General features: G+C 44.5%; 1 protein-coding gene across 2 annotated transcripts; it reads right to left on the bottom strand.

Annotated features, from left to right (window-relative positions):
• Nucleotides 1-5,378: 5,378 nt before the first annotated feature.
• On the bottom strand, nt 5,379-9,746 carry LOC140694058 (uncharacterized). Of its 2 annotated transcripts, none has more exons than XM_072957525.1 (3): nt 7,541-9,746; nt 5,967-6,052; nt 5,379-5,499 (listed from the first exon to the last, which is right to left on the bottom strand). In XM_072957525.1, the coding sequence occupies exons 1-2, from the start codon at nt 9,600-9,602 to the stop codon at nt 5,997-5,999; spliced, it is 2,118 nt and encodes a 705-aa protein (XP_072813626.1). In that variant the 5' UTR covers nt 9,603-9,746; the 3' UTR covers nt 5,379-5,499; nt 5,967-5,996. The 2 variants fall into 2 exon arrangements, with proteins under 2 accessions (XP_072813626.1, XP_072813625.1); XM_072957524.1 differs by lacking the exon at nt 5,379-5,499 and adding an exon at nt 5,582-5,685.
• Nucleotides 9,747-10,996: the final 1,250 nt, after the last annotated feature.

Genomic DNA, 10,996 nt, shown 5'->3' with positions numbered 1-10,996 from the left:
CTTTGGTGATTTTAATCTGTATCTTGGATTTGAAAATTCTTGATCATAGTCTCTCCTGGCTACACAGGTAACACACTAATAGCAGAAACTATGTTTGATTTATCCTGTCACTATGGTAACCACTTACACATTTAATACTTATTAAATAAATGTACAAAGGGGATAGACCTAAGCTTCTCCTTCTTGGCCCTAAAATTCTTACTACCCCTCCTATAAAGGCAGGAGCCTCCTCTGTAGGACAGAGAGTAAATGTATCTCATGAGAAGGATTCCCCAACAAGGGCTGTCTTTTCAGCGTGCTTTTAGATGTTTTTATGGGACATTTCAATAAAAGGATCAAGGACCTAAGCTTCCCAGTATGGTGGGCGTTGTGATGGGCATGGGAGGATGCTCACTTGGTAGGATGATATGTTAAAGACACTAACAGTGAAAAGGACAGGGCAAGATGAAGGGCGATTGGGAAACAGGACCACAGAGATGTGACATCTACTTCCCACTGTCATCTAAGTGATACCTACTTGAAAGAAACATTTCTACAGTTAAATTCTATAATGGGGGTTATTTAAATGAAGCACACATATACTCAATGAGTAGATCACATAATTTTTAGAGATTCAGAGTGCAGTAGCATTTTCAGAGTACTTTTTACATCAATAACTAGTATTTATAAATTCCTGTGTACTAAATAAGTATGTGGAATTATTTCCATTTTGCTTTTAGACTTACTACAGCTTAACGTATTCACTGCACTGATACAGAGTAATTTTTCTAATGAATAAAAATGATAATGTACAACCTTGTTAAAGATTCTTTAATTTCACCATCACCAGATTTATGAACATTTAGGCCTATGTGTCAGGCCCTGTTTCTTACCAGCTTTTTCACCAACACCTTACATTGAGGTTATATTGCATTATCCAGAGGTCAGGAAATGTTCTTTCACACATCCACATCTTTATTAGGTCCTGTGTCCTCTGAGGAGAAACATTCTCCCCGCTTTCACATCCTTCCATTTTACAGCCTAACCACTAATCCTTCTCTAAACACCTTCTAATGCTTTCCAACCTCACCAGCTACCCTAGGATTTTAACTTCTCTCTTCTGCAACTGTCCTCCACTGTATATAGTATCCAATATTCAAGTGAAGTATGAGTCCTCATTTACAGGTCTGTGGCCTCTCTAGATTACAAAGTATTTGGATTCAGTAACCTTGTCCTTTTATCACTTTTGCTGCTAGAGTTCCTTTCATAGGACCTGATACATAGTAACCACACAATAAATACTTCCTGAATGAATAAATGAATGAATGAATGAATAGCCAAGGCAATCTTCACAGCCAAGGCTTCCCCAACCCAGCTCAGTATTCTTTCTGTTATATCAAAGAGACTCTGCCCCATGAAACAATAGACCCTGCACATTTTAACAAATGTATACAATTATTAGGAACTATTATTAGAACAGAGACTAGCACTACTGTTCTCATAGTTATGTCACATAAGTAGTGTATTAAAGCTCGTTCTGATTTCTTGTTTATACAAATCAGCTATGTCTGTCACCAGTTTAAATATTAGTAATTTAGAAAACAAAAGTTATTGATTTATCTACTCATCAGAAATCATTACAACAGATCTATTTACATACCTCTTCTGTCAGTTTATATACCAACTGGAAAAGAAGGGGTGTACAGTCAACTCTGAGAGTATAATTGCCTGCAAAATAAATAAGAGAGAATTTTAATACCTCCAAATGGACTACAAACCTGTATTTAATTCTAACTTTATTTTCTAATTATAAACAATATATAACAGATTTCAAATTCAAGGCATCATTCCTGGAGAATTAAAAATAGGGTGGACCTTACAGATTATCATATTCAGTGAAGTATGTCAGACAGAGAAAGGCAAATATCACATTCTATCACTTATATGTGGAATGTAAACAAACCAAAAAAAGATACAAATGAACTTATTTACAAACCAGAAATAGACTCATGACATAGAAAAGAAACTATGGTTACCCAAGGGGAAAGGGGGAAGGGAAGAGATATGTTAGGAGTTCAGGATTAACAGATATACACTATTATATATGAAACAGATAACCAACAAGGACCTACTGTATAGTACAGGGAATTATATTCAGTATCTTATAATAACCTATAATGGAAAAGAATCTAAAAACAATGTATATGTATATGTATGTATATGTATATGTATATGTATATGTATATGTATATGTATATGTATATAACTGAGTAACTTTGCTGTACACGTGAAACTAATATTACAAATCAAATGTACTTCAGTAAAAAGAAATAAATAAAATTTTAGAATAGACAGATAGGTAGGGAGATAAATAGACAGGCAGACAGTCTGGCTAAAACTAAAACACAAGGTGGAAATAACTCTTCAGGAGCCAGAGAGGCTGCAGCACACACTCAGGATAGGAGACTGCAGAGGTGGACTCTGCTGCTAAGGCTGCAGCTCCTGCAGTAAAAGTAAGGGTCATTGCTCATTACGGCAGCAGCACCTAGGGGTCTTTGGCAAAGGAAGTGGTAAGGCCATAATGTTCATGTTTTTATTCATTTATTCAATTCAATATGAAGACTTTAGACTAGAGCATGTCAGTAACTAACATGTGTCCTGTGACACTTACCTAGAAATAACCATAATACGATGAAAGCCTACAGATGCACATGCCACATGTCAGGGTCAAAAGGAAGTTTGTAGTGGGTGCTTATTTCAGAGTTGTTCCAATACATACAGGAACTATTTCTGTATGAAATATTTTAGCCCAACTTTTAAAAATAGCTCCACAGGAAGAATGTCAAAAGTACTAAAGTTTTAAGTAGTAATCCAAGATAGGCAAATGGTAAATATACTAAAGAAATTAGGATCAATAGCTTAGTTATGAATCATATTGATTCATTTGAATCATAATAATGTTCTCTCTGGTAAAATGGAGAAATGGAGGTATTATTGAGGCATCTCATAGAAAGAGGATAATCCTAGTTTATGAGTTGGAGTTGATAGACTTAAATACTGGTATACTATTTAATGACAATCTGAAATAAAATTTACCTTCTGTGTATGAGTCTGCATTGATATATGCAACCTCTCTCTCCTGGAGTGTTTTCACATTCTCCTGTAGTTGAAGCAAAGCAGTCACTTAACTCACAGCATTTACAATTTTGGAAATACAAGCAAAACAAATTAATTCAGTAAAAGAGTGGTTTGCAGATACCATTATAAATCAAACACCTATGCTTTTGACCATAATTTTAAGAAAATGCTATTAACTGGTTGATAATATTAATGCAATTAAAACAAGAAAGAAAAATATTAGTGATGCTGTAGCCGCTGTTCATAGCAACAGCAGGGAGACCCAGAGGAAAACTGCCCCTGATCCCCTGCACCATAATATGAAGGGGGAAGGCTCGGAGATGCTCAGCCTCACCCTGGATCTACTGGAAGAGGACTGCTCAAAGTAAGGCCTGGAAAACTGTATTTTTAAAAGGTGTCTCTGGAAATCCTTACAGACATTAAAGTATGAGATCCCTTGATGTTGGGGATCCAAGTAACTTTACCATATTAAAAGTGAGGTTGTACTGAACACTGGAATTTGACACAACACTGTAAAATGATTATGAATCAATAAAAATGTAAAAAAAAAAAAAGTGAGGAAGTTGGAAATTTGATTTATCAAGAATTTTTTGAAAGAGAAGATATTGATGAAAAAGAAAAATATAGGAGGGGAGGATAGAGAAAAAAACTAGAGGGAGAGAAGAGTGGCTATTAGGACAAAGACAAGACATTTCTCACACATACATGCACACACGCACACACATTCTAGAAAAATACAGCAGAAGAAGACTAATGCCATCACACAACATGGGAATATGCAGAGAGAACTCTTTTCTTCTCTCTGTTTCTCTCTCTCTCTCTAGCTTGCTACCTTATAAAAGCAGTTACAGTAAAAACATTTAAAGCTGTGAGTGGTCATCCCACAAATGAGAATTCTCACCTCTGCGTTTGACCACATGGGATAGATGACAGCTGATTCTGCAGCAGAGTATCCATTATGACAGAGCTACAGTAGAAATAAAAAAGATTCCTTAATTATATGTAAAGGTAAATGTGCTGCTGAATATGATCAAGAAGCTAGTAGAAAATGGGAAACAATATTCAAATTGTCTTTTAACTCACATGAATTTAAATTAATGCAAGGCATATTATCTTGTATCTTGGATTTATTTTATCTGTATTTTAAGCTGCTTAAATTATAAAAAGACACATGTATTTCTATATACATGTGTTCACAAGAAATTACATATTTCTAAAAGTAAATGACCTTAATGAATAAGCTCTGATTCATCTAAATAAGTGTATTATGAAATGCATGTTCATAACAACAACATAATAATAAGACTTTGCCATATAAATGGAATCAAATGTGATACAAGTAAATGTGATTTTATTCCCATACTTATTTGATTCATATTATTATTTTAAAGTATGCAGAAATGAGTCAGAAGGAAAGCATTTTAAAAACCATTCACAATAATAAGAAAGATATGACATTCTTTAAATCAATTCTATAAAATTTGGACTCATAAATGAACAAAACAGAGGATAGTCACAGGAAAGTGCTTTTTGGTGCGCCTGCCTTTAAAAAAATACACAAGCCTACCTTGAACATGTAAGAACTTAGAGTTACTGGACAGAGAGCATAAGGGAAGAAGATGAAAGAAGGGGGTCTATGAGAGACACTTTAAAATAAAGCATTAAGAGCCAGTGACAAATGAAAATTAATCATAATTGAATTAAAAATAAATCCTTGAAATTTTAGAGTAATTCAATTTACAAAATCATTGTATTACACTTCCCAACCAGGCACTTTTGTAAATGGTAAAATATACCTATGGTTACAATTTAGTGTTGAATCCATAAAGGAGAGACTATAATCAGAGTATAGTCATCTAAAAAGAGCATGTTGTTTTCCTGGATAGAAGAAATCCAAGGAAACTGTAAAAACTTGAAAATTAATGCCAAGGATCTAAATCAGATTTTCAATAGGCTAATTCACTTGTCAGAAGTAGTTTCCTAGGTTTGACTATTTTCTGAGCTTACAGATTTTACTTACTTATCACAAAACCAATATAAATAGAAACTAAAATATTTTAAAAATAATGAAAAAATTGGTTTGTGCTTAGTAATTAAGAGGTTGTTCTGTTTTGCCAAACTGATGTAAAAGCAAAAACAAACTCTATTTCTTAAATTTTCTTGTTTTTATCCAATTTAAAACAGTATCAGGTAATGGAACACATCTGTGATTACCCTGAGATACATGTTGACCAAGAAGATATGTTTACTGTCTTAGTTACCTCAGCCCATTTGTGGAACCCAGAAGTCCAAATTTTTCTCCATCTCAGCTGGCAAAAATGGCAGTTCTTCTCAGTCTCCAGCTTGAAATCATTGTTAACATACATGGTTAGGTACATCTGCCTAAAAACAAAGGAAAATTCACTGAAGTCACTTTCTGTCATCACTTGCCATGGAAACATTATTTACCTCTACTAATCAGTTTTCCAAAATTCTGGACAACTTCTTATAAATCAGCAGTTCCACTGGTTAGGTCAATACCTCCAAATACCCAGAAGTCCTGATGATCTCCCAGAATAACACATCTGTCTGGAAAGGAAGGCATTCAAAAGAATGACAACTTAGAATGTATTATAAAGAGCAGTAATTTATGTTTTTAAATTAAACTTCCTCCTGCTTGAGTTTCCTCCATAGAAAACCATCAAGGTACTGTCTCCTTTTAGAATTTACCTTTTTTTCCCCACATTTAATTATATCACATCAACCAGGAAAAAAATATTAAGAGTTGATTAAGATTTACCTTCTCTTACTCCTGTAATCTTTGTAAAAACAAAATGTTTTAAGACATTTTAAAAAATTCACCAACTCACCAAGTTTCACAGATCCTCAGGTAGTTCTGATTACATCATAAATGCTTGTGACTTTCTTGAAGTTATGAACATGCATTTTAACCTTCCTAGAATTTCACAAAGGGAACAAATTACTTCACATAGAGCATTATGTCTAACAGGTTCCTTCCAATGTTTTATTATAAGTCTCAGAAGTACAGAAAACTGTTTAATAAGATGATAAATTCCCATATGCCCACCACCTAAATTCAATCATTGTTAATACTGTTGAACTATTTGCAAGCGAGTTGTGCAAATCATGACAGTTGTCTCCTATGTATTTAAGAATGCACCTTACGGTGAAATCAAATAAAAAAATCAGTATTTTATATTTTTCCTCCCTCATAGCTCTATTGTTGGTATTTATTTAAACTCCAAAATTATTACTCAACATGAAAAAGAATCTTGTTCTTAGCAATTTTTTTTTAAAAAAAAATGTGTATTTGTCCATTTAGAGCTCAAATCAATTAAGGGATATAAGCCCCAGGTGCTTTTTTTGGTATTTTGACCAGGGAAGATTTCTGTTTCTGACTTTTCTCTTAAACTGTTACTGAAGCTACATGCTCTGTTTTCCTTGTGTCTGTATGTATCTGTTTATAAATCACATTTTTCATTGTGTACCTCTAGAGGGTATTAATACATGAGATAATAAAGTCTCCTATGTTAAAGGAACTCTGTTCTAATTGAGTTAAATAAACACTTTTTAAAAATTCTTATAAAATAAAACTGAACTTCTAATACCTTAAGAGTTCTGAAATTTTAAAACAAGCTTCTTACAGAACTTATAAAATACTTGCAGAATCCAAATTCAAATTGCTAAGGCAAATCATTAACCAACAAGGCTCATTCAACCATTTTAGTTTAATAAAAAACAGCTATCTCCTCTCTGATTCATCAGTGTGAAGTTTCCCTTTCCCTCTACATTTCAAGCCAGTCAAACTAAAGTTCTGATCATGCCATGCTGTTTCCCAGCCCTGCACAAGCTGTCCTCTGCAGCTGGCGTTTACTGCCTGTCTTGATTCCGTGGAAATCTTACTGTTTGTGTAAAATTAAGCTCAATGAGCACATGTTCTGTGGTCATGCCTCCTTAATACCAGAACTGTCTGGGGTTAGTAACAGTAACGACTATGATGGTAAGCGCACTGGGCCATGTAGCAGTTACGCGTTCACCACTGTGACCACTTAACCCTCCCCCGCAGAAGTGACCGGTGAACTTCGCTCCTTTCCCCCTTCTCTCCTACTCCTTCCCTTAAGTTAACCTAGTATTTTGCATGTACAGTGTTTTGACAGTTATCTGAAACACTGTTTTAAACCGTCAGTTGAAAAGGGAAGACAAAATGTTACACCTAGCCCAGAGGAGGAGAGGGGTGGGGAGTGGCTCAGAGGAAGCCGAACAGGACGCGCGGCCCCCGATCACAACACAGCCCTGTTCCTTCCCGAGTTTCGCACCCGGGAAAGCAGAGGCGTGGGGCCCGGACTGCTTCGGGGCCTTCGTGGGAGGCCGAGGGAGGGACGGAGACCCGCGCAGGGCTGGGGAGGGGCCCGCAGGGACTCACCGTCTGTGCAGCGGCTCCTGACCCACAGCTGGGCGGGCGGCGGTGGCGGTTGAGGCGGCGGTGCCGGCTGAAGGGGCTGGGCGGGCGGCGGTGGAGGTTGAGGGGGCTGGGCGGTCGGCGGTGGCGGTAGAGGCTGCGGTGCCGGCTGAAGGGGCTGAGGCGGCGGCAGCTGCAGTGCCGGATTAAGGGGCTGAAGCGGCGGCGGTTGCGGTGCCAGCTGAGGGGGCTGGGCGGGCGGCGGTGGAGGTTGAGGGGGCTGGGCGGTCGGCGGTGGCGGTAGAGGCTGCGGTGCCGGGTGAGGGGGCTGGAGGTTCGGCGGCTGCGGTGCAGGCTGAGGGGTCCGAGGCGGCGGCGGCTGCGGTGCCGGCTGAGGGGGCTGGGCGGGCGGCGGTGGCGGTAGAGTCTGCGATGCCGGCTGAAGGGGCCGAAGCGGCGGCGGCTGCGGTGCCGGCTGAAGGGGCTGAGGCGGCATCGGCGGCGTTACCTGCTGAGGCGGCTGTTCCGGCTGAGGGGGCCGAGGCGGCGGCGGCTGCAGTGCCGGCTGAGGGGGCTGAGGCGGCATCGGCGGCGGTACCGGCTGAAGCGGCGGCGGCTGCAGTGCCAGCTGAGGGGGCTGGGCGGGCGGCGGTGCCGGTAGAGGCTGCGGTGCCGGCTGAAGGGGCCGAGGCGGCGGCGGCTGCGGTGCCGGCTGAAGGGGCTGAGGCGGCGGCAGCTGCAGTGCCGGCTGAAGGGGCTGAGGCGGCGGCAGCTGCAGTGCCGGCTGAAGGGGCTGAGGCGGCGGCGGCTGCGGTGCCGGCTGAGGGGGCTGGGCGGGCGGCGGTGTCGGTAGAGTCTGCGATGCCGGCTGAAGGGGCCGAGGCGGCGGCGGCTGCGGTGCCGGCTGAAGGGGCTGAGGCGGCATCGGCGGCGTTACCTGCTGAGGCGGCTGTTCCGGCTGAGGGGGCCGAGGCGGCGGCGGCTGCAGTGCCGGCTGAGGGGGCTGAGGCGGCATCGGCGGCGGTCCAGGCTGAAGCGGCGGCGGCTGCGGTGCCAGCTGAGGGGGCTGGGCGGGCGGCGGTGGCGGTAGAGGCTGCGGTGCCGGCTGAAGGGGCTGAGGCGGCGGCAGCTGCAGTGCCGGCTGAAGGGGCTGAAGCGGCGGCGGTTGCGGTGCCGGCTGAGGGGGCTGGGAGGGCGGCGGTGCCGTTAGAGGCTGCGGTGCCGGCTGAAGGGGCTGAGGCGGCTGTTCCGGCTGAGGGGGCCGAGGCGGCGGCGGCTGCGATGCCGGCTGAAGGGGCTGAGACGGCGTCGGCGGCCGTGCCTGCTGAGGCGTCATCGGCGCCGGTACCGGCTGAAGCGGTGGCGGCTGCGGTGCCGGGTGAGGGGGCTGGAGGTTCGGCGGCTGCGGTGCCGGCTGAGGGGGCTGGGCGGGCGGCGGTGGCGGTAGAGGCTGCGATGACGGCTGAAGGGGCCGAGGCGGCGGCGGCTGCGGTGCCGGCTGAAGGGGCCGAGGCGGCGGCGGCGGCGGCGGTACCGGCTGAAGCAGCGGCGGCAGCGGTGCCAGCTGAGGGGGCTGGGCGGTCGGCGGTGGCGGTAGAGGCTGCGGTGCCGGCTGAAGGGGCTGAGGCGGCATCGGCGGCATTACCTGCTGAGGCGGCTGTTCCGGCTGAGGGGGCCGAGGCGGCGGCGGCTGCAGTGCCGGCTGAGGAGGCTGAGGCGGCATCGGCGGCGGTACCGGCTGAAGCGGCGGCGGCTGCGGTGCCAGCTGAGGGGGCTGGGCGGGCGGCGGTGCCGGTAGAGGCTGCGGTGCCGGCTGAAGGGGCTGAGGCGGCATCGGCGGCGTTACCGGCTGAGGCGGCTGTTCCGGCTGAGGGGGCCGAGGCGGCGGCGGCTGCGATGCCGGCTGAAGGGGCTGAGACGGCGTCGGCTGCCGTGCCTGCTGAGGCGGCATCGGCGCCGGTATCGGCTGAAGGAGCTGAAGCGGCGGCGGCTGCGATGCCGGCTTAGGGGGCTGAGGCGGCGGCGGCGGCTGCTGGAAGGACTTGAGGGACTCGAAGGCCTTCACCATCTTTTCCAGGGTCGCCATGGCGGCCTCCCGCCACGCGGGGACAGCCCCCGGGGTCGCCGATCCGACCGGCGTCTCTGGTCAGCAGCGGTGGCAGTGAACGGGGCTCGGGGCCGCCAGCAGTTGCGGACCCCAAGCGCGCGGCCATCTTGGAACCGTCCCGACAGTCCCCGCGGCCCTTCGTCCTGCCACGCTCCGCCGGTGGGGCGGGGCCGGGCCGCGGGATTGACAGCCAGAGGCAGCGGCCTCCGCCAATGGCTGCCTCGCTCGCCCCTTGGGCTCAAAGAGCCGCCACGGCTGCTGGAGTTACTGCCGTTCTTCCCGTCGATGGACGGGGGGTACTGCACGGGGATCGGGAGGGCGGTTCGGGGGCGGGGTTGCAAGGCACGCCGAGGAGGGTGGGGAGGGCGGGTGACTTGTGATTGAGGGTCTCTCTTGGCGAGGGGCGTCCCCGGATGACGCATAGCATGTGGCAGGGAGGCCGGGCAGTGGGCTGGGAGCCCCAGACCCCTGCGGGGCGCTTGCCCACCCCGCGGCGCGGGCGGAGGGCCGGCTCGCCGGACAGCCTGCTATAATATGTTGACTGTTACATATTTGGCCTTACCCTTGTTAGTAGCCTCAAATCACTCCTTGTTCACCTTCAGGATCATTATCATAGATATACTTCTAACAATCCTCGTACTTAACTATGTTCCCTCATGCTACAGGGGCATGCACATGCTATTCTCACTCTTAGAAATAATCTTTTACAGATCAATCCCCTACTCCCCTCAAGGGATTTGCCTATCTAATTCCAATCACTCTCATTGCTCAGCTAATTTGTGAATTCATAAAGCCCATTACATTAACATAATTCCTTAACACCATGTAATTCTCCTTTATCACAATTATTAAAGTATACTTTATAATAACATAAAAACTCTTCCATGCATGAAGGTTGATATTCAACAATTAAGTTCACTGTATGAAGTTGTAAGTACATATACTGTATATTATGAAAAATGTTAAGGAATTACATACTATAGTTAAATTCATTCATATTTTTTCATAGAAATATGGAAATATTTATTCCAACTTGGATCATCACTATATGTGTGTGTGTATATATGTATATATCTTTCATCCTTCATTCACATTATAAGTTCTGATAAAATATTGCCAACAATTAACTTTTATACCAAGGAAGGAAAGAGGAAGGAAGGAAAGAAGGAAATGGAGGGGTTTTAGAACTCTTGAGATTGAGACATATTAGATAAAAACTCAGATCTGTACATTTGTATATGATAATTATTTTCCTGAAATTATATAAAAACGCATAAAGAAAACTGAAAGCTAAATATAAAATTATTTACAACCCAAATTTGAGGTTAATTTATATCTTCAAATGATATGCATTTTTTTAAATTTAATACTAC

Source organism: Vicugna pacos, unplaced genomic scaffold (assembly GCF_048564905.1).
Source record: "Vicugna pacos unplaced genomic scaffold, VicPac4 scaffold_20, whole genome shotgun sequence".
NCBI classification, from domain to species: Eukaryota; Metazoa; Chordata; class Mammalia; order Artiodactyla; family Camelidae; genus Vicugna; species Vicugna pacos.
This window is presented reverse-complemented; position numbering and strand designations above follow the sequence as displayed.

Bases quoted from the DNA above. Each gene is read 5' to 3' on its own strand.
- LOC140694058 (XM_072957525.1), bottom strand. From the start codon at position 9,602: ATGGCGACCCTGGAAAAGATGGTGAAGGCCTTCGAGTCCCTCAAGTCC. The intron at 6,053-7,540 runs GTGAGTCCCTGC...GTGAAATTCTAG, and splicing joins CAGGAGCCGCTGCACAGACG to GAAGGTTAAAATGCATGTTC.